Here is a 27,548-nt window from a genome sequence, read left to right on the forward strand (position 1 = left end):
TGTATTAGTTTCAAATGAACTGGTATGTGCTTAAAACACAGTCTCTCTCTCTCTCTCTCACACACACACACACACACACACACACACACACACACACACACACACACACACATACACACACACACACTGGCTGAAACTGCTTGTTCCAAGCGGGATATTGGTGGATCGGAGCCTAACCTGGCAACACAGGACACAAGGCTGGAGGGGGAGGGGGCATACCCCGGACAGGACACCAGTCCATCACAAGGCACTCCAAGCAGGACTCGAATTCCAGACCCACCAGAGAACGAGACCTGGTCAAACCCACTGTGCCACTGCGCCCTCTCCAAACACAGTCTCATAAGGCAGTTTTATGAATTCAGTGTTTTTTTTTTTTTTTAAAAAAAACAAACTTTCTTCCTTTTGCTTGCTTCTGCAGTGGGCTGAATTAGCTACAAAAAATTTGTTTTGAATTTTCAGGGACAATGACAGATTGGGAAAATTATTCTTTGACCCACAGTCACATTCCAACATCTGCATTTACGTTACTAATATTTTAAAAACCTCCTTGCATGGATAAATGTCTGGTATAGAGATGAAAAATGTTTTTCTTTACTTGTGAAAAGAAAAGGTGAAGTGTTGTGTTTCTTTAGAAGTCAGAGACAAGGTTCTTGCACTAATGTAAATCTGTGTACATGTGTATATTTTTGTGTGGGGGGAGGGGGGTTCTGTGTGTATCCTTTCTGTTGTTTGAACATATTGCTCTCTGTCAGTCGTGAATTAACAGTACAGAGTACTATTTTCAGTTGACTGGGTTGTAGGTGATGGAGTAGGGTGCTCATTTTTGAGTCATACATTGAATTGAAGAGTGAAAGGAATATTCGATGCTGTCTTTTTGTTTGCACAAGCCCGACTGCAATAATATTCACACCATGGGAGATTTCTATGTAATTAAATTTGTCTGAACAGCAAAAACTGATTTTTCTACAGGACACAACTGCACTACAGTGTTCTAATTATTTCAATTATTCATCCCATGTAGTTATCTATATGTGTACATATACTTTATCCAACCTTGTACATTAAATCAATGTTGATATACTTGAAAATACTACACACCTGCTGCAAAACAAGTAGTAATGAAAATGAAACCATTTACAGCAATGTTTTTTCTTGTGATTTTGATGAAACTTAAACAAAAGATCAAATACAGTGGACACAATGCTTATGCTCTTACATGGATTTCAGGGATAAAACAGTGTTTAGCACTTACTGAAAGTGGAATAAGTAGGCTGAGTGCATGCTGTGGTACTCATTTGCTTACTACAGTAGGTACAAGTATGTCTGTGAAGCTGGTTTTGTTGTGGGATATAGTGACTGTTTGTACACCTGGTCGCACCATATTAAACTGCAGGGAGACCTTCATATGTGCTGCATTACAAGGGGTAGTAGTGAATGGGGGCATTAGAAATACCCATCCGAATAGGTGTAAGATAAATTCATCTGGCATCAAGGTAGTGCAAAACACAAAGCTACTGATGTCTACCACAAATGTGTTTCCTGAAATACAATATATTACAGCATGTGGGGGAAACAGAACACATGCACACATAAGCATAAATGTGGCACATGTACACATTAATACTCAGAACCACACACACATAGGATACAAAATTGAAATAGTTAATACTTGAACATTCCACTTGCGAATATTTCACACTGCTATATGAAAGATTATGCACACCTATACCTCTTATTAAGCTGGATACCATGTCATCCTAACACGTCACACTGGTCACCCTTCCAGCAGTAGCATATATACCTAGTTATGCTTAAGAGATGATATGACTCCCTTGTTTAAGATGCTTCTGTTAACAGTAAGATGATCTCCCCTAGAATACAGTGAGTCCTGAGTTTGATATACTATGTGACCTGCTATCCTGAAGTGGCGGCACTGTGCAACATTGGCACAAAGACCACCGTGGACGCACTGTTTTCCCATGTGGAAATGCCAAAGTAGATCTTACCAGTTAGGGGACATCTTTTATGCTCCATTCTCTGAAAGAGTTGTGCAAACTTTTAAAAGTAGGGACAAATAAAACTAACATTTGTCCTGCAAATGGATGAACAAGTTATAAGTTCCTTAGCAGTGGTGCACAAAACTGAACTAAAATGCTAGAACTCCTGCTGTTTGCTATCCATTAAGTCCCGCAGGCTCCACAGGGTTCTTACTCTTCAAACTCTTCTATGGGTGTCAAAGGCATTTTGGATATCATCATGGAGAGTTAGGAGGAAAGGCGGAGCCCCAGCTAGAATAAAGTTTAATATGTCCCAGATCTTCACGTGAAAGTACATTCACAATGTAAAGTTCTGAGTTAAGTCCCAAGATCCCTGCAACTCCACTTAAATCTTCCCCAGTTTCTTGTTAACAACAGGTATTCCTAGCTCAGCAGGACAGTGTATGGAAGTTGCAAGCAGAGTTTGCAGATCTCTTCTTCCTCTTCCTGGCTGCACCTACTTGACAGTTCACATATAAAGCCCCATCCAGGAGTAGCTGTACAAAGCCACCTCTTCCAGCTCCCCCTCTACAAAAAAGCTTGTTAAGGAAGAGCTAGACAAAATGATAGAGAGGGGAGTAAGAGAGCAGCCAAAATGGAAAATGAGCAGCCAAATAGTACTTGTACTTAGAGGAGATAGCTCAATACAGTTCTGTATGGATTACAGAAAGGTTAATGTTGTTATTACATACAATGCATAGCCAATGCCTCTGCTGGACCAACTCCTGGAATGACTAGTCTTGTTCACTTTTATGCAACACAGGATCTAGCAAAAGACTATTGGCATATCCTTCTGTCCCCAAAATATCAGGGAGGTCTCAGCTTTCTGCACTGTGTTTGAGTTGCATTATTATGTTACCCTTTCATTTGGACTTCACACAGTCCCTGTTCCGTAGACTAACAGGCAAAACTCTTTGCTTGCATGCAGCCTGTTACACCACTCATCTGGATGACACTATTACCTTTTAAAATTTCTCCTGACCAATTTCTGGCAGTGAAAGAATGATAAATGTGTTGCTTTGTGAGAGAAGAGGACACCTACACAGGATTTCTGGTTTCTTTCACGCTTTATTCTGGAACTCTTGGGCTAGACAAGCTGTTGGGTAGAAGAGAATAAAAACAGTAGCCACCATGCTCAGGAACTCATAACTTGCCCATCCATTTGTAGGACAAATCTTAGTTTTAATTTTCCCTGCTTTTAAAAGTTTGCACAACTCTTTCAGAGTATGGAACATAAAGATGTTTCCTAACTGGTGAGTCTCAAGCTCCTGAAACTCTTAGTTTCCAGCCCTATTTCTGTCTCACACTATGGAAAGTTGTCTTACTGTTGACAGAAAGGGCTAAAATAAGGGAGTCATGCTAATTAGGCATGGTTACCAGAAATATAATCACATCAAGAACATTGGCACCATGTTGTGGTGTAGCTCTAAAGTCTTAGTCAGCAATACAAGGCTCTGTCAGGCAGCAGAATCTTTTTATTTTGTTATTGCCTGCTCTTTTAGTTATAAAACATTTATTTGTGATTTGTTAAGTACTTAATTAATGGTCAACTGAGCTGATTTTCAGTCAGATGCCAGAGCTCTGACTTTAACTTCACTGCAGGTTGCTGGCGGTATCTTAAGCCAGAGGATTGCAGAAGACAGGAAATTTCGTAATGCAGACTTTATAATGTGTAATGCCCTCTGCTTATGATGAAAGTCACACTTTCTATCACAGCACTACTTACAAATGCACGCTCCTGATGCATAATGCATTGCAACACCCTCGGCAATCCCAGTCAAGATTTGTGCATGTGAAAGTCACTGGTGTTACTGGATATGTAACATCTTACATGATTTTTTTTTTTTTAAAAAACACCCCTTTGATTGTATAGAATTGCAGTAAAAATTAGTTCATGGGGATTACAGAAACCAAAGTTTTTGTCTGCAATTTCATATTGAGTACTGAAACTGATAAACATGTTCATGAGTTTCATAAGCTTTAATGGTTATTTAATGTCAGTGTCAGAATACTGACAGAGTTATTTCTAAGGTGAGTTTATTGATGTGTGTAGACTTTTAGATGCATCACTCTACATATAGCAATGAAGTGCTCATGGAGATAAAAATGTTTTCCCAGTAATAACTTTATTTGGTTAAGAAACTATGTATTTCTTTCTTTTTTTTTTGGGGTGGGGATAAAAAATAAATAAATCATCTCATTTATGTGTTCTTGTGATGTACTGGTCAGGTCAATAGAACCTCTTTTTAAACAATCTGCTATACTGTTGTTTCTTTGTATGTCTGTCTGCAGGGCCAGTAGCAGTGATCAGTGGGGAGGAGGACTCTGCTAGCCCTCTTCATCACGTCAACCACGGTATCATCACCCCTTGCACGTTGGATGCTGGACCAGATGCAGTGGTCATTGGGATGACACGCATCCCGGTCATCGAGAATCCACAGTACTTCAGGCATGGCCACAACTGCAACAAGCCCACAACCTGTGAGTAGTGCTGTGGTCTTATGGTATTCATTGTAGGCAGCAAGTAATACAACAGTTAAAAAGAGGAAGTTACAACCCCAAGGTAGCCAATTCAAATCCCTCTCTCACCACTGGTATTGTACCCTTGAGAGAGACACTTACGCAGAGTTGCTTAAATTGACACACCCAGCTGTATGAATTAATTGTAAAAAAAGAAAAAAATATGAATCACTTTGAATTAAAGCAATCAGCTTAGCAAGAATATAATGGCAGCACTGAGTCTAAATTCTGCCAAATCCTTCACTGTCTTTTAAATATTGTAATAATGACAAACAAAACATGCAGCTAATGTTACAGTTTGTGTGAATTGTTCAGTTTGTAGGGGGGCATGGTGGCACAGCAGGCTTGACCTGTGCCTGCTCTCTGGTGGGTCTGGGGTTCGAGTCCTGATTTGAGTGTGTCCCTGTGTCCTGTGTTGTACCCTGCTTGGGACAAGCAGTTTCAGACTCTGTGTATTTAGTTTGTCTTTGCCCATTTATGACATTGCGGATGTGAATAATTCAGTCCTTTATTTTGTTGTGAGCATTTGCTAATCCTTTGTTAGTGTTGCTTTGAACATGGTTGAGGTTTGCGATTAAATTGTGTTACAGCTGGTGTCTACCATTGATTGTCTCCCTTGATTGCTCACATTATAGTGTTTTTCGTTGTCATCTTTGGACATCCTTGCCCATTCTCCTTCCACACCACAACAGTAGTAAATCTTTGGGTTTTTGCACTACCAACAAGGCAGTGAGTGAGCAGAAAGGAATTCTCTGCTACTAGCGATGGATTCTGTTGAATTATTTCTCTCTTGGATCCTATAAACCTATGTACTTTGAGTGGATTGTAGTGGACTCAGCGCTCCTTCATTGTTTCCCATATCTTTCTTGACTGCTGGTCCTCAACAGGCTCAGCATATAGGATTTTACATTCATGTATACACTATTGGATTTTCTCTGAAACTTAATAAAACATTGACTTTTTTATTGTTGTGCCATTGACATGAGTATTTTAGCACTGTAGATCTTGGCCTGCTGATAGCAGTAGCCAATGTTGTCTTTTGTATTGACTTTTCAGGCTATTAGATCTTCATTCATTCATTTTTCCTCTTTCTTTTCTAATGAATTTGCTACTTTTAGATGCAGTGGGTAGGTATTGATTACTGCCCCCTCTTGATCTAAGCTTGAGCTTCTTTTTTCCACTGCAAGGAATACAAATTATGCTGTTTTAAGGTTTTGTATGTATGCCTCAAGGATTGTTAAATTTAAGCTTTATTTTTAGGTTCCACTGGAAAGGAAGCTAGATAATTAGGGGTAAAAATAAAAAATAAAAAAAAAGTTTTTTAATGTATTTTTGCTATTCTATGAATATGCTTGTTGGTGTATTTACAATGATGTTTTAAATTAGAAGCTGGAATTTAAGACATATAATTAAAAGGTCATGGTTGTCAGAGGCTATACTGGAAGCACAGAGCATGAGGCAGGGTACACCCTGAAGGAGACAACAGTCCGTCACAGGGCACTCAGGCAGATTCATTCACTGACACATTAACCAATCAATAATCTAAAAGAAATTCAGTCACTAATTCACCTGAAACACACATGTTTTGACTGTGGGAGGAAACTGGAGCAGCTGGAGGAAACCCATGAGGTCACAAGTAGAAAATGTAAATTCCACACAGACTGAGACAGATTTCAACCCATATCTGAACCCTCAGTCCAGGAGTTGTAAGATCTGAGGTTTGACCAGAGAGTGACCCATAGACACACAAAAGTTAGAATCCAATGTCCTGTTACTTTTTTGAAAAGCCAAATATCACCCAGTGGTTTTGATAAAATACAGAAATCACCTGAAAAGCTGGAAGTGCTGGAATATCTCAGCACAGTGCAAGACATGAAAAGCTACAGCGTGTAATGGAAGCCAGCTAACCATAGGCTTCATGGGATGTTCCTGTTTCGGGCAGCTACTGGATGAAGGGTCCACAATGCACCTGCGTTTTTTTGTGTGGTTGCGCCCATAATGCAGTGTGGTGACCAAGAGAATTTGTAGCTCCCAGTGAGATAAGAGGAACTCACATTTAGGGCTGCTAAATAAATTACAAAAGTTATACATTATGAATTGCATGAATCTTTTATGGCAAGCGTCTGATTTATAATCCATCACACCCATGCACTACAGATTTGATCGAGAACTAATAAATAAATGACAGGGTCCTTATATTAAACTTATCCTTCATGCTGAGGCACCTGGAATTCAAATTAGGTGGAAAAAGAAGTTTTAACTTAAAATGGTGAGGATGATGGCCAGACTCAGAAATTGGCAACATGCTTTTATTGGTATTCTCCCTGACCCTCATAAAGTTCTAAGAATTGAACGTCAAGTAGAAAATCTATATGGAATTACACAGTCCCTGCTGCTCCTATTTGTCATAGCTGCAGGCAATACTGCTGAAGAAACCTTCCCAGCCAACTCCCATTAACAATGGAAATTGAATTTTTACATGAATTTTGTGACACACCTCGCTTCATTTGTAAATGTGTCTTTAATGTGCATCTCCCAGCACTTATTTCCAATAAGCATTATGACAGAAGCCTCCCAGGTAGCAGATACTGTCAATAGAAAAGCATGCTCTTTCTCAGCTTGTTGTAATTGCTCGGTTCATTATTAACCATTACTTTGCTGGCATTTCCTGCAATAGAACTACTGATCAAGAAAAGTGTAGTTAATTGTGGTTCATCTACACAATAGCAAACAACCTTTAAATAAGACAACATAAATGACTGAAATCACATATCACTAAAACACCATCATAATGCAATTACTGTATAACTTTTTACCATCTATAGGTATTTTTCATTTAACAAAATAAGCATGTATTTGATATCTATGTGACAATTTTAGAAGGTGGAAAACTAGTTGCTGAAATAAGTGTAGGAGAGAGATATGTAAAGAAGTTGGTCAGTCTCCGTTCAAATAAATCAGTTTAAATCGGTCTAAAAAACCTATGTAAACATTCAGTCTTAAAATAAAGCCTTTTTTTTTTTTTTTACAGTTTTACTACCCCTGCTTAATGTATTCTGGTACCAGTCTAATTATCCCACAATTGTTGATGTAAAAACCAATTGTCAGGGTGTGGTTCATGTAAAAAAAAAAATATGTGCGTGTGTGTGTGTATATATATTTATTTTTTTTCACAATTCATTGTTCCTCAGAAAGTGTTGAATAGCTTGAGTTTTTCAACATCACAAAATTGAGTAGTACTAAAATTCCTGCCAATTGACCACTGTCAAAACAGAAATTCACTGTGAAATAGCTATTCGCCTGGATCGGCTCCATTTGCTACCTTAATGGATTTTGGGTTTTCCATTACAATTCCAGGAGGGAAATATCCTCTCTCTTTCTCATTAGTTTTTGTTGATAGGATTGCATCTTTGGCTACAAATTCTGAAGGAACAATTTGTACCATCTTGCTAGAAACAGTGTTCTTAAACGACTTGCCTTGTTACATTTTAAGCATAGTTGTCATCACTAACAACACCAATAATGCATTTCATAATGCATTTGAAAGATGCATTTAAATGGTAGTTGCATAAATAATATTTAACATACTGAGTCAGATGACTTAAACACACGCACACACATTTTCAGAACCGCTTGTCCCATATGGGGTCACGGGGAACCGGAGCCTACCCGGCAACACAGGGCGTAAGGCCAGAGGGGGAAGGGGACACACCCAGGACGGGACGCCAGTCCGCCGCAAGGCACCCCAAGCAGGACTCGAACCCCAGACCCACTGGAGAGCAGGACTGCGGTCCAACCCACCGCACCCCCTATGACTTAAACAGTTTAAATAATATTAAGTTAAAATGAGTCCAGGCTATGTTGTCTGTTTCCTCCAATCAATACTGTCAGACTTTTCTCTTTCACTGTCTGGAGAGAGGAAAACAAAAAAGAATGCATTTCTTATGCAAAAACCTAACATTTGCCATCAAGAGGCCGAGTCTGTGCACTCATTAGCATCTTGCAATGTACTGCTCTTACTGATTACAGATTATTTTTCACTCTTTGCCGTAAATGAAGGGGAGTGGAGTCAGCAGGGGAACTGTCATCTTGGCTGGAGAATTGGGAAAACAAGACCAAACAAACTGACTCTTGCAGAAAAAGGCCAGCAGATGCACGTTGCAGAAGGGGGCTGCAGAAATAAAAGAGCATTTCTGCATCACAAATTGTTCCCTAGAGTGGATACTGCTACCAAGGACTAATCCTGCTAACTCTCCAGTTTGTGACCTTCTCAGTGTCATGTGTCATTTCTGTTTAGGAACCAGAAAACAAAATGTGGATTAATTATTGATGTCTGACCATGAGACTATAATTTATTCATTCATTTACATGAAGGCATTTAATCCAGGTCAGCTGTTCTATGCCTGAAGCTGTGCTTAAAGTGGGAAAGTCCTATTTTGCCCTCAGTGAGAAAAGACAAGACAACTGCAAACTACCTGTTTCAAGTCCTGAAATGTCTGCAAGTCAGCCAGTTAATCCAACTCAATTCAAGCTGCCTGTATAGCAATTACATCTTCATTATTCACCTAAGCATCAAACTTAATCATCTGATCAACTGGTTTAGCATGTAAACCTCTAAGTCAGGAAATTAAACCTTCAGCCAATGCAAATTGAGAACCAAATATATTTACCTTCAAACCTATTTAAACCTGTTTCCATGCTAATAAACTAGTTTCTTACTTGACTAAACTCCCACATCATATAGTAATTGCTGCATCTCTGTGGAGGCAGGAAGAACCAATATACACAGCTGGAGAAGACCATATTTAAAGATGAATAACAGAAAGTAGGACACAAAGAAGCTCTGTATCCCAGTTTAATTCCTCTCTCTGTTGTTTACACTTGGATCTGGTTTTAGTGGAAAACCTTCAGAAGAGAGAAGTGCTACTAGATTTTGTGGTGTGAAGTTTAAATCATTGGGGCTAAGGATAAGGACAGCTCAGATCTGTAACTATTTGGAAATTATATGTATGTAGAATTAAAAATCAAGTGCCAGTGAAATGCCACAGTAGATTAAGAATCCTACCTGTCATGGATGTCATCTTGTGTGAGAATATCTCTGTTAAAATTGAAAATTTTTCACTCTTTCCTTGTTCTTCCTCCCTGGTTGGACTATAAGAATACATTCACTCTCCCGTGTAGACAGTTGTCAGATATGTGCTTCCCTTAGTGCAGAACTTACTAGATGAATGAATGTAAAATTCTAATATGGGCATCGATGTGTCTGTAGTTATGTCATGCTTATTAAAACATGAGATTTAATATTATACACCTCATGCGTCTGTAATGAATAAGTGAACATCCTAAAAATTATCACTGTTCCTTAATAATTTATCAGTGACAACATCATTTCCAAAGTTGTTTTCTGCAGTTCAGTTTAGAGTTAGTTGTTTTTGGTTTGTTTTACAATTTACATTTTGTTACAGTGGTTGACATGTTGTGCACTGGTCATCTGAAGTACTCAGGTGTTTCAGAATATTTTTTTTTTTTTACATTTTCAAAGCCAAAATGGGATGAGGCTTTTTTGGAACATTAAGGAAGCATGCCATACAGCAGAGAAGAAACTATCTGTAGCAAAGTCTCCTGAAGAGCAGACGGGCGAATGATCTGAGCCCTTTGTACGATGAATCCTTTGCAGTTACAGGCACATCGTGATCTGCAGGAAATTAACCCGCATTAGAAATATAAAAGGGGACAACAAAGGCAATATCACTACGATTGTAACAATTACATATCTAGGAAACTCTATTATTTCCTCACAGCCCTTTGTTTTATTACTCAGTGTGCCGTTATAATTTAGATTTACCAAGACTCTTAACATGATTTGTTTAGGAGGGTGTGGTGGTGTGGTGTGGGGTTCGAGCCCTGCTTGGGGTGCCTTGCAATGGACTGGCATCCTATCCTGGTTGCATCCTCTCTCCCTTCAGCTGTGCCCCCTGTGTTGTTGGGTTAGGCTCTGGCTTGCTGTGGTCCCTCCTGCTCCTGACAAGTGACTTTTGACAGTGTATGGATTTATTTACTTATAATTATAAATGCATGATTAGGCAGAAAGGTAAAAATCAGACACTAAATTTAGACACCACATTGCTTATTAGGTTTTTATTTATGATCCCCAGGTAATGTTGAGAGAGAGAATACTTTGTCAAGGGCAGATTTCATAGTAGGATCGATGGTTATGTGAGGCTTTGCTTCCAACCCCCCTAAAACCATCACAAACCAAAATCAGATTCTTTATTCAGCAGCTACTCGAAAATGTTAACACCAGGACATAAAATGCAGTTTAGTTTTTCCAAGTGCTTTTCTAAGGCAGACAAATAAAATTTGTTTCTGTGAAAAGAAAGCAAGAGCAGAGGTCAGTGGTGCCTTGAATACGTTAGTCATCTCTATTGCAATAGACATACACAGGCACCCAGTGCCCTTTCTAAACTGGAGGGGACTTGAGGAGATGTTATTCTATTGCACTGATTGCAGACCCATTCCCACAATGCAAACTGCACCTGCAGAAGGCACAAAAACAGTAACCTCTCTAAAGGGCCTGGCTGAGCAAGAGTAAATTAATGATTTCAGCTCCCTCAGATTTTTCCCCTGTAATCCTCTGGAATTCTAGTACTGTGTGCGTGCGTGTGCAAATAGACTGCAGCACATGCACTGTGAAAGATGGCAGCTTAGCTGCGGGCAGGAGGCATACAATGGGTACAATGGGAGGGCTGTGGTTATGAAGGTCAGTCTTCCATAGGCTGGACCGGAATTCTACTTAACTGAATTATGTGAGTACCAGTGATGGGGTAGTGTTATTGGAAAGGTGGTATCGCCTCTCTTAGGCCGGTGTTGGGGATATTAGGACAATGATTTTGGATATGCTGGAAGAAACACTATGGGGTTCCTAAAGCTGAACCATTATTACAGATTTATGTGCTTTTGTTAATCATCTCCCCATCACGTATCCTACTGGATAGTTCCTGTCCCCTACTGGAGGTCATTGGTTGAAGGTGGTTTCATATAATATAGACTCAGGCAATGTGATGCAAAATTAATTCCTCCTGGATTCTGGAAAAATCTCACATTTTTCTAATCTCAGCTATTTATTTAGGTTTTTACATAGTATAGTCTTTAAAAGGTAACATCTTGCTGTGCTGCTAACTATATTGTACATGCAATGCTGTATGTATGATTCATGTTCTCATAAACATAGACACAGTGTGATGGCAGACTATCTACTTAATTGTTGCGTGTCCTTAGCCAAACTGCTGACACGCTATGCATACAGGATAAAGTCAGTGTGAGCTAGTTGTATCTAAAACTATATCTATAGAGACTTACCAGGTTGCTGAGGACTCATTTGTAACTTCCTTCTAACAGCCAGTGCTACAGCCAGTGCTCACTGGACATAACCATAGACTGTACCCCTCATACTGCATATTTTTCCAGTAAATGTAATGTTCGTTATGTGAGTCATTAGTCGAGTAAGATCATGTCCGTAATGCCAATTAATCATTGTGATAACCGTATTATGAATGTCTTTTACAATTATTTGGAAGATGAAGGGATCTGCACAGCCAATATATCAATGTATCACGTTCCTTTCACCCTCACTTGATGAGGTCAGATTGTTTTTTTTTTTTGGACATGAAGGGAAAAGAACAATTCATCTGTGGTATGTTAACATGCTACAGTTTATTACCATTAGTGGCTAGGGAATTTGGAAAGCATAAATAACATTCGATTAAATCAGTTTTTATTTTAACAGTTAAATTTGTGTTCATACTTTAATACAGTGTAATGTACATTGACTGCAAGGTATTCATTAAGGGTTGCAATATAATGTATCTATACTTGAACTATCAGCTTTATCATATTGGAGGTGCCTTTGTTTTGGGAAAGCTCTCCCCTGCAGAGCTGCTATATCAGAAGCATTGCACAAATCTTAGCTTGCCAGCCATCCAAGTGAGCAGGAAGACCAGTGTCAAATTCTGTAGAATTCACTCTTCGCTGGGGGTAGTCAACACTAGTCTTACATAAGACCAAATAGGATGTGTGATGGATCCATACAGAAGGTGGCAGTGTTGTGATCTGGAAGCCTTGCTAAGAGGTCTTGCTCCATTAGTGATGTAGTTAGCATTTCTAACATTCTACCATATCTTTGGCATGGGAGATTGCGACTTTATTGTAATAGCTGTCCACAGAGCATTTACTAAAATAGTGAAACGTACATGCTTTCATGTCATAACCTGCTGGGTGGTCAGAAGCCATCATATATTTAAATCCCTCTAAAGAGCATAGATTTTACAGTGGCTTAAGGAACAGTACACTGCTATATGCCAGTAGCTGATGATCCCCAGGTAATGTTGGAATTTTAATTGGCAAAAAAGTGAATAGTCATTTTGAATGTAATGTGACTATGGAAATATCACATCCGTTGAGATCCAGCGGTATACATAGTACTTACAATTAATCTGCTTGAATGACTTTCGTTATGTGAGTTACCCTAATGTCTATACAAGCACTACAGAAGAGTGAGAGAGACAAGGTGCTTATATGAGATGTATAACAAAAAGGGTGCTTTGTCATGTCAGTTGCACATTGCAGACACATTATTTAGTTTTTTAGCAGATGGGTTTCTGCAAAATTTCATTTCTACAGCTCGATAATTTTGACTGGAGCAAGTCAGGGTGAGTACCTTGATCAAAGGCACCATAGCTGAAACAAAGATTTGTTTTTTGGGTCTTTTAATTACTATGCTACAACTGAAACAGGTACAGTACCTGCTGTACCTTTAATAATAATAATAATAATAATAATAATAATAATAATAATAATAATAATAATGAACTGCTGCCATCTTAGTTGTCCTGAAACCGTGAACCTATTTCCTTTTTTCAAACTAAGCACATGTGAAACATATTTAGCCTTTTCCACTGTCTCTTAGTGTTGTGATGGAAAATTTGAGTCTACATATGCCATCTCAATGTGAGGTTAAAAAAAAAGGAAAAAACTGGGCAAACTAGAGGGTTAGTGTGAACAGGGGTTGTTTTCAGGAGTGTAACAACTGGGTGTGCAGGAAGCCTGTGACACCTGTGACTCACATTTTGGCTGGACAGATCATGCAGATGGGTTTGGCATTGAAGTTTACACACCATGTCATGGCTGTCCTCCGCACTCTACAAACAGGTTTTCATCCCCGACTTGAAACAGGTCATTCTGTCTGAAACTTATAAAGCCTGGCTTAAAGTCATTCTGCTTGCACCACTGCGCTTGCTTTAAACATCATTATTAATTCATTGTTGCTTGGTGGTCACGTCAGTTCACCATGTTTTCAAATGTTCAAGGTTAAGAGAAGTTATTCATTCTGGTTTTGTTTCTTTCAAGAGTCCCAGGCACAATTTGCCTCATTGTATTTTTCTGGCTGTAATTTTGTTGGTGACGCAGTCTGCCTGTGTGGGTCGCAGCTCCTTGGTATAAGAGGGAGGCTTTATAATTGCCGTTTTAAACATTTAGATGGTTTGGCAGGTTTTCTTCTAGATGGCTGGCTAAAGGAAGGTTATTCCAGGTTTGTTATTCTCCTGTGGATATGTATTTGAAAATAAGCTTATCTCCTTCAGTACACACTGTGTTGGAAATATTCTTTGCTGCCGAATATAGAGTTGAAACCGAAATGATTTATTCATCTATTTATTTATGTAGAAAATGAACGCTATCCTCCTGTTGCTCAGTGTACTCGATTGTGTGTGCACCTCCTACCTTAAACCATCTTTGTTTTCCCATAATCTGTAGTCTTCTGTGTTCCACCACATCCACTCACTGAGTGCCTGAAGAGCCCCTTTTGGAAAGTGCATTATCAATTATTCACCTCTTTCTCGGAGTGAGAACAATTTAGATTCGTTCTGGTGCGTGGATAAATGGTAGAGACAAGGTGACTTAGGCCCCAGGTGAATAGCGCACAGATGGCCGACAGGAAAGAAACAGAGATAGCTCCTTTCTCTTTAGCTTCATTTGCATTACTTTTATGAGTTTTTTGTGGAGCACTGGGGTGGGGTGAGTAGTTGGTGAACAGGACAGCAGTGAGTGACAGTGGGTTCAGAGTAGGGGCAGATCAGACCAAGGCGTGAACCTGGGGTCAGCCATCTGCCACCAACTGTGTGTTGAACCTCAAAAAGAGCACCAGACAGAAGCCAATAACTGGCTTACTTTTGCAGTCAGTTATTATTTTAAAAAGGAATATAAAGCACACTGTAACTAAAAACAATTTTATAAATGAAAAAAAATGCGTAAATTAATATGTAGATGTAGCAAAGACAAAGCTGTTATTAATGGGATGTGGAACTTGTATTTTTACCCCAATGAGTTATGCTTTATTTTGAAAGTTTTATTATGAAAACCACTGAAATCAGTCATGTGTCAGTTTGAGATACAGAATAGAAATAACTGTTCTTGTGAGATGTGATCTGACTGACCCTTTTTTCTGTCCTGTGTGACCCTGCATTACGGATAACAGAAATTGTCTTTAAAAGTCACAGAAAGACAAGAAAGCTGTTAGAAAGGGGGTTGTAAAGGTGGGACTCTTTCCCAAACTCATTACAGCATGTCCTCACTCAGCAGCCTCTACTTAGTAATGTAAGTAGTCAACCTCTATGAATATATGGACATAAATTAACTTCAAAATATATTACATGCATTTAATACATTTTTCTGGATAGTGGTTTGACCATTGTTATTGAGAGCTCCAAGCAATTTTTGCTATTGATTCTCTTAGCCTGAAAGATTAATCTATTCAGGATTCCTTCCTGGGTTTCTTGCATTATGTGACCTCATAAAATTGTTCGGGAGCCGTGTTGAACATCTCACAGGTGCTTAACTCTTCCCCGCATCAGCATAGCCAAGTTGAGGGCAAGTCAAGTTTAAAGAGGTTGTGAGATGAACTCACATCGGAATTAGGATGTGTGTAATTAAACAAGCAGGTGACTTGCTGTATTTAATAGGTTTCAGTGACTCGTAATCTACAGTTTAAGTAAATCATGACTCTTGTGTTAATGTCTCTTCAGGTGCCAGTGTTTACTTTATTCATATATCCGAGGTAATAAGTGCAATTACAACACTGGCTTTCAAGCACTGGAGAGGTGCCTCATTACTGATGCTGGACAGCGCTACGCCAGAGCATTCGTTTGAGTAAATACCAGATGCTGTTGTTGCAGGCTGTGTGGAACTAACTGTCTCCCAGCAGACTAGTTTTGGGAATTTTAAACAGGTAGAAACTGCACGTATTATAGACTTCTTTCAGTCCCTCTTACATGGTGACAGCTTCACTTCACTTCCATTGTATGCATTTAATTAGAGTGTTTTTATTTGTGGAGATTTTATTAGGGCGCCGCTGTCTTCCTTCATTGTGTAAACTGCAGGTCTTCAAAGCCCATATGCTTGTTGCAGCTTATGAACACATCCAATGGCCTTCTTTTACTGCTTCCCATCGGTGGAAAGGTGTTTCTGGGGTCTAGCAACTGCGATAGATAGATAGATAGATAGATAGATAGATAGATAGATCCCAGAGAAAATTGCACATATGTACTACAGCCCTAATCACACACCCTCACACTTGCAGATGCTTGTATGGGTCATGCCTATTAGTATCCCATCTGTGTCGGGTGACACCGGCTGCTTCATGTCAGTGAGTTCAGCAGCCCACCTATCCCCCCTTCCAACATGTGTTATTTGTCCTTCAAAACCTTAGGATGGGGCTGAGGAGAGAGATAGTGAATGGAGTGGGACATTAAAAAGGATGATAATTAGCCTTATGTTAAATGCCATATCTAACCCTCCATTTGCAGATGTGCAGCATATAAAGCGGAGGGACATCGTTCTCAAGCGGGAGTTGGGTGAGGGGGCCTTTGGCAAGGTATTCCTGGCAGAGTGCTACAACCTCAGTCCCACCAAGGACAAGATGCTAGTAGCAGTCAAGGTAAGGGCTGATGTCTCAGTTACACTCTCCAGTTACACCATCCCTTACTGATAACTGTGCAAGATCCTAGACCTGACCAACATTGAAAGCCAGGGTGCCTGTTATGAACTGCTTCCCATGGAGGATTTGGAATCACAGATCAATGTGCAAAGAGGATTTGGTGTAGCCACGATCAATATCAAAAACTAATGGTGTCACTACCAGGCTCAATCTTACATTTCCCAAAGCGAGCCCACAAGGGAACAAAATCCTATTCTCCAATGCGACCAGGCAGCAAGTGACTAATGGACATAAAAAAAGACTAGAAAGATGTCTTTCTCTCAGAATCCCCACCCAAAACCTTTGCTTGAAACATGTATCTAATCAAACTGGCTTAGATATGATACAAGATCAGGGCACACATCACATCAGACCTGAAAAATGACTGAGAAATAGAGCAGTTGGTGTTTGTGACCCAATAGTCATAGAAAGCTTGGGTTAATACCACAAACTGTCTACTCTACCCCATCTATTAACTAGCCTCCTTTTGCTCTTATGCAAATTAGAAACATACAGGTATTTCTAAAAGCGGCTAAAAAATTACGCTGGAATTAATTAAGCTGGAAGCTATGCAAATTACTTACCTCACAGACATTGTTTTTCCACAATATATCTATCATAAATGAAATTTAATTAAAATATGTGTTTGTCACCTGCCATTTACTATATTTTCTATCAAAGCCCTAAATGACCGACTTCTTGATGAGCTGTCATTAAGAAAATCCCTTAGGACATTTATTTACACATTCAAAACACAGAAAGCACAATACTGTCAGTGTGTTCACAACACAGTTGTGCTTTGACAAGAACCAATGTTTTGTTACAATAAGCTTATCATTTTTTTGAACATGCACTGGTTGCATTTTGTTTTCCCTATGTTCCTCACAGTACTGATACTCAGCCGGTAATTTTCAAAAGATAATTGTTTCCCTTATACATTTTCAGTTGGATTAAAAGGTTATTTTTTTAATATGACCAAGGACAGTAGGCATCAAGGGGTGCCCTGATTTTAGCCAAAAAATATATTTTTTGTACATTTTATAATACTGTAAAATATCACAAATGAGTGAAATACTAATGGCATTTGTAAGAATTTCACATGGAAATACAAGACATTTATTCCCAAGCAAGTAACTTCAACAGATTAACACCATGTATTTTGGTATATATCCTGGTACAGCTTTTACATAGTTTAATTTTTACACCAAGCATACTTTATGATTAATAGATTTTTCTTTTTTTCTGTATATTGGGACATCCAAATTTGTTTGAAACTAATAAAAGAAGAACTGTTTTTCACCTGCTTTATGGCATAAAGTGAGACTGTGCTCAAGTTATATTATTAGTCAAAAGAAATATTTATGATATGTAAAATACATATTTTTCCAGTTGATGGATGGTCCTGTGGAATTATCTCCACCCGCATGTCATGTTAATTGTCACTGTTCAGATCATGCCTGGAATGATGCTGATGATCAGATGTTATCCATGATGATGAAAGAATGGACATGGACTGTGACAAGTCAAATAATGCCCACTGTATCTAAAACAAGGTGCATAAGACACATACATAAAGGCTTATAATACATCTATGAAAAGCTTGCTACTCTTGCATTCATGTAGTAAAACTCAGGTAATCACTCTAAAAAGAGGTGAGTATTTTGTCAGTTGTGGTGTGCCCCACCCTAATTTACATTAGGAAGTAAGACTTCAAACAGCTGTTAAGGTTAAATAACGCTGACAACTTAACTGTAGTAAGTTTTGAAAGTAGACCACTTAGGCTGAGTGCTTGTGCCCCAACACAAATTAAATTTACTAAAATTTTAAATGTTATCTACTGCAAGTGCCAGCAGTGAAAGTAGCCATGTTTAGGGGTCTTTTCATCTCCATTCCAGTAGGTAGGGGTGGAGTTGGGGGATTGTCTGTTGGGCTAGCTTGGCTGCTTGCCGGTCTGTCCAGGTGTGTCTGGGGGACAGAGCCCTGCCTTCATTTACACAAGGCTGAGGAAACATCCCAGACAAGGACGGATGCCTGGCCATCTGTGCACCAAGGCCACCATCCATCTGAATATCTCTCAACCCGTTGTGTAAAAGTCAGCCAAGGGAATTCTAATTAAAATTAAATGGCAGAGAGTGCTCTAAAACGTACAGAGAAGGTGGACTGATCAACCGTCAGTATGAGACAATCTCAGATGTTCTCACTCCGAGGCAGGTTCCAACACCTCACCAGTTTGTGTTTTATAAAGCCAATAACATTGTGATTGTTGTGCAGCGTCTGAAATCATGAGTATTGTGTCAGTCAAAGTATTACTGTCACAGAGTGCATTTAGCTGATTATAAAAATAACCTGGAATTTTTACTTCTTGTACAGTTCGTTGTTCAATGAATTGTGACCGTTAAAGATCCACATTAGCACGACAATTAAAAGCAAATAAGTGATGGAACAGAGTGATCTGTCTGTGATAAGACTTCCTATTTTCATTCCATAATGAAATGTCAAACTTTATATGGAAGTCCTAATATGGCACGTTTAGGAGCAGCCTGCTGCTGTGAACTGTTCTTGGATCAGTATGACATTTGATCAGAAAATATTTTTCACAAATCTCTCATTTTAGAGATACGATTTATAGAATGTCTTAAATCCTGGGCTCTGACATTGAGACAAGGCACCGATAGAATAATTTAAGTTTTGCCTGTGTGGGAGCAGTGCAATCATCCTGCCAGACATAAAAGTATACAGGGTTGTCAAAATAGCTATTAATACAGATTTTTGCTGTTATTCCCTTTGAACTGGTATGATTAGTTTCCCTCACTGTAAGACTTCATTTTAACTTTCTATCAAAGACACAATAAGAACACTAAGCCCCACATTCTTCATGTCATAGACTGCATAGCTTGTCTTCAGGGCCCCCCATAGGTTTACATTTTTAACCTCTTGCTGTCTTTTCAGACCTTGAAGGATCCCACCCTATCAGCAAGGAAGGACTTCCAACGGGAAGCAGAGCTGCTGACCAACCTGCAACACGAGCACATTGTCAAGTTCTATGGCGTGTGTGTGGATGGTGACCCTCTCATTATGGTCTTTGAATACATGAAGCACGGTGACCTCAACAAGTTTCTCAGGTATACTGAAAGGAAGCTTACAGTCACATGTTCTCCAACACACCTATTTATACAACTGGAAATATCTACTAGGTAATTTTATATTAAGAGCTTAAGAGCTCAAAGAGGCGGCAGAATTACCCCTTTTGGGACTTGAATAAGCCATCTTTCTGTCAAACCTTTAAGTTGAATTCCTTGTTCTCCACAGTCTTGCTATCCCTGATTTATTCTTGCAATGTTACAGAACCATAACTTATGACTGCTGATGACATGTTTCACACAGGCCATTAGATACGTTCATTGATGTCTCGGGTGGCTGTGAAACCTGTGGTGTTCGATTTTCTGTGGTCATGAGCCAGAGGAGTGCAGGGAAGTGATGAAATTCTTTCACAAAAGGCCGCAAGACACCACACCCACTGGCCTTCTCTGGCATCAAAGCAGCCAGCCACGACAGTTATACCTCCTTGTTAATCCCACTACGGATAAAACTGTGAAAGTTGTATATACTGTCCATACAGAGGAGGTCACCAATTACTCCTTAACATTACCATACGATCATCTATCACACCATTCACCTGATGTATTAAAGGCATCATTTGAAAAGAAAGTAACATCACAGTTGAAATCACAATTATGGGGCCTTGTTCCTTCACAGCAGCACTTCTCCCATGCAAAGGAAAGTGAAGGAACTCTGTGTCATTCCCCATTGAAGGGATGGAAATTACTGTAGTTTGCACTGGTAATTCTAACACATCCAATCCAAGTTTTTTTTTTTTTTTATTAATGCCAGTGGCTTTCCTGATAATTTATAGGTTTCATTTTTATGCCTTTCATGCCTTCTTCTGACATTGCTTTGTAACTAAATTAAGGTAAAAAAGCATAGAAGCACAATGCCTACAAGTCTACAAAAGCCATTTAGTTTCATGGTGTCCTGTTTGATGTTTCATTGAATACAAATATATTCTACTTCCAGTGGCTTTTTACACAATATGTTAAACTATAAATTCCAAATGTGATAAATCATCCTCTTTGAAAGTTTACTATTTTCAGTTAAGATAAAAATAGATAAAGTAGATCAATAATACTGATATATTCTGTCCTATGCATATAGTCAATACTCAAATTCTGTCAAATGGTACAAAATACACAGTGAAACAGCAGAGAAATACAAGAAGTATACAAGCAGTTGCAATTAACATGGTCAGAAAATCATGTATAAAGTAATTATTAAAAAAGCAAACTGACCTAGTACCACTATAAGCCTTTTTTTTTCTGTGATACCAGTATTAAAATCTAAAGAGATTAACTGGGTGTCTTATTTTACACTGGATAAATGGAAATGACCAGCTACTTGAAAACTGTAGGACATGTTATTACATACAGAGCTTAAAGAGACTGAGAATAACCGTGACTAGAATGCGGCAGAATCCTGATTAAGTTCCTAAAGCCTCCTTTGTATGCTGTGCACGGTCTTTCAGGGACGTTTCTGATTTACGGTTTGCAATGAGTTGATTCACAGTAACAGCCATGGAGACAAATATGACTCCTTTAGACTTTGTGCGTTTTGTGTGGTCGTCTTGCTTGCTGGCTATAGGCTGTATAAGGGGGCTAAATTTCGTCTGCTTCTGGCTTGCGTTCATTTCTGAATTATATTAAGAAATACCAGAGATTAGAGATAATCTTCTTTGTAGTACTATATCAAAACAACTTACAGATTTCTTCTCCTGGGATTCTCGTGTTGCTTTCTCTCCAAGGGTATTTAGTGCAGTTATGAACAAATTCTGTTTTTAATTATCTGCTCTAGGATTTGGAAGTGGATGATGTACCTGCCAAGTAATTAAAAGATGGTGCCATTTGACTGTCTCAGTAATGGCCATGTGACAAATGTGTACCCAGTAGGAGAAGGTGTGCTAAATACATAAAAAAATTGCAAGGCCTAGAAAGTTAAAAATTGCTTTTGAAATGCAAGCCTTTCCACAGTAGTCTGACAGTACAACAGAGGTTAAGAATCAGTTTACACAGTGGGCTTTATAATATACCTAAGTGTCTTTGTGGATGACAATGTACCTAGTGCAGTGTGTCCTATAGCAGGTATTACAGTACAGTAATCCACATGATATGCTATTATTCAGACTTCTGCCTAATGCTGATATTTTAATAAACTCATTATGAATAACTACTATGCAGTCAGGCTTATGCTGATGACCATTGTGTTTGGGAAAAGGAATAGTAATAGGAAATAGGAGCACTATGTAGTAGGTGGATGAGAAGCTGTCATGGGTGTTGCTTTGAGTTGGTCTTTCTCATTAGTCATTCTTCTCTCCCTGTTGCAGAGCCCATGGCCCTGATGCCATGATCCTGGTTGATGGACAGCCTCTCCAGACTAATGGAGAGCTGGGTCTCTCTCAGATGCTACATATTGCCACTCAAATAGCCTCTGGCATGGTGTACCTGGCATCACAGCACTTTGTGCACCGTGACCTGGCCACACGCAACTGCCTGGTGGGTAATGGCTTGCTGGTAAAGATTGGTGATTTTGGAATGTCCAGGGACATTTACAGCACAGACTACTACCGGGTAAGTATATCTGTAACTTTTTTAATGCTTTCATTTTATGCAAATCTAGAGCTATTCTAGAACTAGAGTTATCCAGTAATTTGTTATAATAAAGGCTCAATAACATATTATATTGTACAGTTTGGTCTTAACAGTGTCATTAAAATGAAAATGTAATACTAATGAAATAGTCAGTGAGATGCTGTGCATAACAAATTTAAAGTGGACTTTTCAATCTTTTGCAGTTTGTACATATTGGTTAAATAAACTATGGAAATGAGTCAAAACACTGGCACACATCGTGATGTTTAGGTGGCTGGAGAGCTAGTCTCCCATTCACTATCACAAATATGCATTACTGAACTGAAGTTGGTTCAGTTCAGTTCTGTTCCAACAGGTTGCATCATTATCATTTGAAAATTTTCCTTTGGGTGTAAAAGAACAGCGATGACCTGTTTTGTCAGTGTAGGAGTGTCTGCTGATTAAATACGAGAGTTAGAGTATTAGGAAGTGAGCAGACCGTATGCGTGGGTGGCTGGATTGTATGATGGCAACAGCAATGGGCAAGATGAATGTAATATTTGCCTAATGATCCGTTTAGTCATGTGTGTTAAATTAAAGAGGAAATCACACCTCCCCTGCTTTGAAAATCTGATCATACAGTAGTATTAAGATGCATAATTGGAAAAAAGTCACTTTGATGTATTCTCAAAGAAACTGAAAATTTATATAGAGGGATATTCATAGTGGGACACTTTTGGTTAAGGACTTGGCTCAGTGGCACTGCAGTAGACCACTTCCACATAACTTTCAGGAAGTTCTTTACCTTAATTAAATTAACATTCATTATACTGTGACCTGAGAAGCCATTATGTACTTAATTCCATGTCTGCAAATATACCTTATGCAACAAGCATTTCATATTGTCTAGTATAGAAAATGTAAAAAAAAAACCCATCAAATATAAAAAAAAAAAGAAAAAAAAAAATACTGCAGAGACAGCTGACAGCATAGTGGTTAGAGCTATTGCCTTTAGATCCCAAAGTTGCAAGTTTAATCCCCATCTCTGGCTGTAGTACCGTTGAATTGCAGGCATGGAGAAAGCTCTGCAGGGACAGTACCTGAGACTACTGTACATCTCAAGGTATTTTTTTTTTTTAAAATACCTATTTCACAATTCCAGGATCTTGAACTGAGGTTTGACATTAACTCCTGCCACCAAGGAGAGCTGTTGGGCTCTCTGCAGGCTGTCTAAGGAAAGTTATATTTGCTGTGTTGCCACAAGAGAGGAAAGAACAGACATAATTCAGTTCCCTCCATTTGCTGAAATGATGCAATTGGTCATTGCAGCCATCCGTACACTATGCTGGAGAAGTAACCTCAACTGTTACATAGAGCTGTCAGTTTAAATCGGTTGAAATGTGAAGTAACGAATACTGTGCAATTTACAATACATCACATGGTGGAAAACCCAAATTTAAAAATAATCAACAGTAATAGAATAGAATCATATATTAACAGTGTTTTGCTTAAATTATTGTTCAGTAAAGTCTAAGCTAAATTAACTGGAGAGGATTATTTACCTCAGCTTTGAATAAATTCGTCAAAACAAAAAAGTAATACTCTTACTGAAACTTGCTTAAGTAATGTTTATGTACAGGTAATGTATACATAATATACAAAAGCTGCCAATTTAATAATATGCAAGATTAATCTTTAAGCTATTTACAAAATTTAGAAAATTTTAAAGCAAAATGCATATTTTAAAATTGTTTCTTTGAAAATGCATTACTAATGTGACCAGAAAGGAAGCTCAATGTTTGAACAATTTTACAATTTCTTTACAAATATAGTTAAAGTACTATAGCTATACCTGTATTATTTTTATTATTATTATTATTATTATTTACTGTAAAAAAACTTTCATTAAAACAAATTCTGTAAATGTAATTTTAAATAGAAATATTTTCTTTTGAAATCTGTATTTCATAATTTTTGATTATGGTTTGGATATCTGTAGGTGGTCACATTAGTGTTGTCATTTTAAAATTATAAAGAGTGTCAATATCTTTCAGGAAAGAACTGTGAGGAACAATTCTTGAATTTTTCAGTATTAAAATAAATGAATAAAGAAAGGATTTGAAATTTAGTTACAGTTAGGGGCTAAATAGTTCAAGCTATTGTATTTGGCTGTTCAACACTAAAAAAGAATTCAAATTTCCTCTTCGCTCCTCTAATAGGAGCTTGCTGCTTCAAAAATGGACAGCAACAGCAGTCTAGGATCATACAAATTTATTTGCATATTCATTGACTGGTATCACTATGACAGAATTGTTACACACTACATATTATGATGGGTCCACGTATATACATTTACTCACTCAGCCAAAAAGAACAAATAAACTTGAACATTCATCACTGGTGCCATGAGAGAAGTGATAGCATATCCGCAGCATAGCTGCCCTCTGACCCCCACACTTGATATTCTTATAGCTGACTGCACCATGCAGGGTGCCCAGCATACACGCATAGTTATTGATTCAATCAAGCATCTAGACGTATACATCTTGTCTTTTGTGCCTGGGGTCTCTAAACTGACAGGAAATGTCCTCCGTGGGTCTGATCACACATGGAATATAATGATGTGTTTGAAGTCTTTTATTCAAAATAAATCACATTCAGTAGGCTATTTCATTAACCAATTAAATCAAAAATACTTTCCTGCTATATTTGTTTCCTGGTTAAAAGAAGGACTTGCTATTACAGTGAAACCCTTGTAAATGTTTGAGGGAATTTTACTGACATATACTTTACCTTTACTTTCACTCACTGACTCACTCACACACTCACTCGCTCACTCATTGTAGTTTAATTAAATTTCTTAGATGAAAATAAGTGTAACTGAATCAACAGATGATGTGTTTTTAATTATCATATTAATTGAATTAACCTTGAAGTACCTTAGCATAATTTTTCCACTCTTTTTCTCATTGAACTGACATACTGATGGCAAAACAAATATGAAACATGGACAAGCTCCTGTCAAACCACAAAATGTAAAGTGCAGAGAATAAAAATAGTTTCACAGTAATATCAACACAGCTGAATTAACTCTAAAGCAGTTCATCTAAACACAATGATCATTTCTACTCTGTCAGTGGAATTTTTTGTGATGGTTTTACTACTTACCAATATGCAATATATTTTTATTTATATAATTTACATAATTTATATAATATTGCCAATATGCAATATATTTTTGTTTATCAAACAAACATGATTACTGCTTATACTGAAAGGCTGTTGAATTTTCCAGTGAAACAGCAGACTTCACCTTAGCCTATTATTTTACTGTCATTGTCTAGCAATGATAGGACATAATGTGTCCTTACATTCTAAAAAGCAAGAGTAAGCCTTTATTATCCCCACAGTGTGGTGGGAAGCAGCAGATGTTCACAGGATGCCTCACACAGTAAAGGACAAACTATGATGGCGATTTCAGGTCTCTGTAGATCCTCTGCCTTGGATAATTCTGCCTTCATCAGGGTTCTCTCAGCTTTAATAGATGAGTTTAGATAGTTCAGCTTAAGATTGTTAGGATGAAAAAAAAACAATAATAAACATCTTGAAAGGATGGGATATAAACTGGTCCTCTCTTCTGCCCTCTTGAGAATTTGACTGCATTAGTTCTCATTATATATTATCAAACTACCAAAATGAAGTAAAAGGGATATTTAAAACATGATATTATTGTAAGCATGCTTGAATGAATGCTATCTTCAGAATTGTTCGAGTATTCATGGTGTTCATCAGGTGCAAAGTGCCATAGATATAAACAGTATGCATGATAAAACTCCATAGCATGTTCGCTAAACAAAGAGCATCATTGATTCTTCATGTCCTGCTAGTCTACAGTCTGAATTTATTGAAGAACTTTGTTGTCTTTGTTGTCTGTCCTTTGTATGCCTCCAAGCTAGTTCCATATCCAGGCCTATAAAACCCTGCCCAGGGTGGGAAAGAGCCACTTTCTCCTTAGCCAATGACTAGATGTTTGTTTTGCCTTCTGACACTACAGGCTGAACTGAAGAAACAACATTGATTTGGGAAAATAGGGACTAATTACCAGCAGTTATTTTATAGATTTTCTCATTTATTTATGCCCCTGCATACAAATTGTGCTGGCTTTGCCACACAGTCACATGCTTGTGTATCTTCTCTGCCAGGCACAGCTCCCCTACTGAATCTCTTTGCCAAAATCTAGAAGACCAAGCAGAAGGGATGTGTTCCAAGGAGAAAAAATAACCTAAAAACCGTACAGTAGATTCAATAAAATGCTTTAGTCTATTACAGTGACTCTCACACACAATCACACAGAATCATGTCATTTTTTAACTGTCCATGCTAGACAACTTTAATCATTATTTTACTTGTATAACACTTGACACTTTTATCAAGTGCAAATTCCATTTTCACCAATGTAAACAGGTTAATATTCAATGTTTTAATAATTAAGTCAAAAGATGCTTGAAGTTTTAGGCTCAAAGTCTATTCTGCCAGTCTCTTTGCTACCTGTATATGGAGGACAGTGAAATGCACTTGAAAAAGCAGATTGCCTTAAACACTGTCAATCTGTTAACAGATTAGCAGAAGTCTATTATCAAGGTCTTCTTTCAAGTGGGATTATTTTTGTTCATTTTGCTCAGCTTGTCTTTCTGCCTCTTGGTGGGGTTTTAGTTTTTCAGTGAAAAACTTGTCTGCCCAGTTTGCAGTTGGACTAACACAGCTCTGCAAGACATTGTAACATGTAGTAGTTGGTAGTGGTGTGACACATAAGGAGAGGGTCACCAAGAAGTTCTTACGATTTGAACCCAGTTTTCCAGAAGGACAATTAATGGCAGTGATATCAGCATCACTTTCCCCAGCCGTGCCAAAGAGTGAGGGAATATGGAGCTGATGTGCAGGTCAAGAAGGGATGGTGCAATGGGGTGCCACATTAAGTGGTTCTGAAACCCGAGAAGGAGGCCTTGTTAGTTAGAGAGATAGCCACACAGTTCCCCACAGAATTCCCTCCATACACATCAATATTATATTTTGTTTTAATGGGGAGACAGGTACACAGACCTAATGGTCTGATAAAATATTAAGGGCTGAATTTGATATGGAGTGGAACATGATATTTTGGAAAAAAAGTGGATGGAACCAAACAAAAGAGTTTTACTTACCACTTAAGTCATCGCAAGATTTGTTTTACTAAACTGATTCAGGATTCTTGGTAAAAACCATAAAATGTTTGCACATGTTGCCTAA

General features: G+C 38.2%; 1 protein-coding gene across 2 annotated transcripts in view; it reads left to right on the forward strand.

The window, feature by feature from the left end:
- Positions 1-27,548, forward strand: part of LOC108926537 (NT-3 growth factor receptor-like) — a 154,113-nt gene that overhangs the window by 118,224 nt on the left and 8,341 nt on the right. For both annotated transcript variants that reach the window (XM_018739265.2, XM_018739266.2), the window contains exons 12-15: positions 4,329-4,517; positions 16,415-16,545; positions 19,534-19,706; positions 22,019-22,262. In XM_018739265.2, the coding sequence (XP_018594781.1) occupies positions 4,329-4,517; positions 16,415-16,545; positions 19,534-19,706; positions 22,019-22,262 (737 nt within the window). The remainder of the gene's footprint in view (positions 1-4,328; positions 4,518-16,414; positions 16,546-19,533; positions 19,707-22,018; positions 22,263-27,548) is intronic.

This window comes from Scleropages formosus, chromosome 7, assembly GCF_900964775.1.
Source record: "Scleropages formosus chromosome 7, fSclFor1.1, whole genome shotgun sequence".
In the NCBI taxonomy this organism is placed as follows: Eukaryota; Metazoa; Chordata; class Actinopteri; order Osteoglossiformes; family Osteoglossidae; genus Scleropages; species Scleropages formosus.